Source organism: Juglans regia, chromosome 9 (genome assembly GCF_001411555.2).
Source record: "Juglans regia cultivar Chandler chromosome 9, Walnut 2.0, whole genome shotgun sequence".
Lineage (NCBI taxonomy): Eukaryota > Viridiplantae > Streptophyta > Magnoliopsida > Fagales > Juglandaceae > Juglans > Juglans regia.
In genome coordinates, this window is record NC_049909.1 from 16,165,153 (window position 1) to 16,167,093 (window position 1,941).

The 1,941-nt window shown below is 39.9% G+C and overlaps 1 protein-coding gene across 1 annotated transcript; it reads left to right on the forward strand.

The window, feature by feature from the left end:
• The first annotated feature begins 376 nt into the window (after positions 1-376).
• On the forward strand, positions 377-1,728 carry LOC108991563 (salt tolerance receptor-like cytoplasmic kinase 1). Its single transcript, XM_018965870.1, has 2 exons — positions 377-842; positions 1,061-1,728. Exons 1-2 carry the CDS (start codon positions 377-379, stop codon positions 1,726-1,728), a joined length of 1,134 nt encoding a protein of 377 aa, XP_018821415.1.
• Positions 1,729-1,941: the final 213 nt, after the last annotated feature.

The window sequence follows — 1,941 nt, forward strand, 5'->3', positions numbered from 1 at the left end:
TAATCCTGGCATTTGAAACAGCACACGTTTGGTAGGAATAACATATGTGCATACTAGATAATATTTAAGATTAAAGATAAACGACAGAAGTAGGACCCTAAGATTATTCCTTTGCATAAGAAATTTTTTGGGTCTTTCTAAGCTTTCTAGTGCTAAGTTCCAAATCAATGAATCTTCAAAACATGTCTATCCACCAAATTAATTTTCTTCCTTGATCCTTGTATTAAGCACTTTGAATTCTATTCTCTGCATCTCTCCTTCACAAACAAGCCGCCAGAAAGGCATATCTTGGTATAAAGAAAAAGAAAGGTATAAGGGGGCACAACACAAGGGAAATTAGTTGATCAGAACCAAAACTCGGAACAGAAACTGCAGCATGTGGCTCTTGGGTTTCTCCACAAACAACAGAAGAAGCTTTTGGGTAATTGGTGCAATTGTGCTGGTGATCCTTCTAGCCATGATCTTAAAGAGGTGGTTGGTCTACATGGAGTCTCGTGCAAATGAATGTTCCAAAAGAAAATTAGATGGTCAAAAACCACACCATGGGTTAAATTCAAGTTGTTTATGCACTGCATGTGGTTTGTGTTATCCTGGTCACGTTATAAGGACATATGCACTAGAAGAACTGAGGACGGCCACAAGGGAATTCAAGATTCGAATAGGAATCGGAGCCACTTCTTTCGTGTATCTTGCGGAGCTTGGTGATGGGAGATTTGGTGCCGTGAAGCGGGTGATGGAGGAGAGAGGCGGAAGCAAGAAGATATTCTTGGATGAAGTTTCAGTTCTGCTAAGGATTTCTCATCCAAATTTGGTGGGTTTATTGGGTTTTTGTTCTGAGAAAGGTAAGCCTAAATAAACAACCACATCCTTTGTTTAGTGCTAATTGTCCTTTAAATTTCATGGCCTAGTGCAGACATGCAACATAGGCCTTGTGCAGCACATTTCAACTTCTAACTTGAGCCTTTCATCCACATTTCAATTGTTGCATGTCCTCCTTATTATAAATGTTCCCTGCATAAATGTACCTAACAAGAAGTTATTGCACTTGTAACTTGAGAAGGAGAACAACTGCTGCTGCTAGAGTATGTTCCAAGCAAGAGTCTATTCGACAGGATGCACACGTACCAAGGCCAATTATCAGGGACATTGGCATGGTCGAACCGGCTAAGCATTGCCCTAGACATCGCTCTGGCGCTAGATTACCTCCATTCACAAGCCGATCCACCCATCATTCACAGAGATGTCAAGTCCTCCAACATTCTCTTAATGGACGACAACCATGCCAAACTTGCTGACTTTGGACTTTGCAAATTGGGTTATGACACCAAACTTGGCTCACAAACACAAACTCCAACCAGTGTCAAAGGTTCTTTTGGTTATGTCGACACTCATTACCTCAACACAGGCCTAGTCTCAGCAAAGAGTGATGTTTATAGTTTTGGAGTCCTACTGCTTGAGCTAATAACAGGCCTCAAATCCACACAAGGGTCAGTGACACTTGCAGGATGGACAGAGGATTGCCGGAAGAACAATGACATTGAGGTATTGGCTAAAATGTTGGACCCAAAACTCAATGGCAATGCAGATTCAGAGCAGCTTCGGGTGTTGATCAATATAGCCAACTTGGCATTGCTTGAGAATTCTGAAGGAAGACCGGACATGAGCTACATTGTAGATAGGATTTCTAGTTGTATGGAATGTCAACTTCAGCAAGAGTTACCTGTATAAAAATGTTCATATATTGCCATTTTTCCCCAATTTATTGTAGTTAGTGCTTGCTAATACAATATTAGTTCTTCCTGTAACATATTAAAGTTGATCCTTTCAAAACAAGGTAAAAATAACCCACTTTTTTTAGAATTACCCTTCATTTTGTTCTCCAAATTTATGTGAATATACACTGATTTTGGTCATTGAATTAGTCCTTGAAATTTTAAAAAT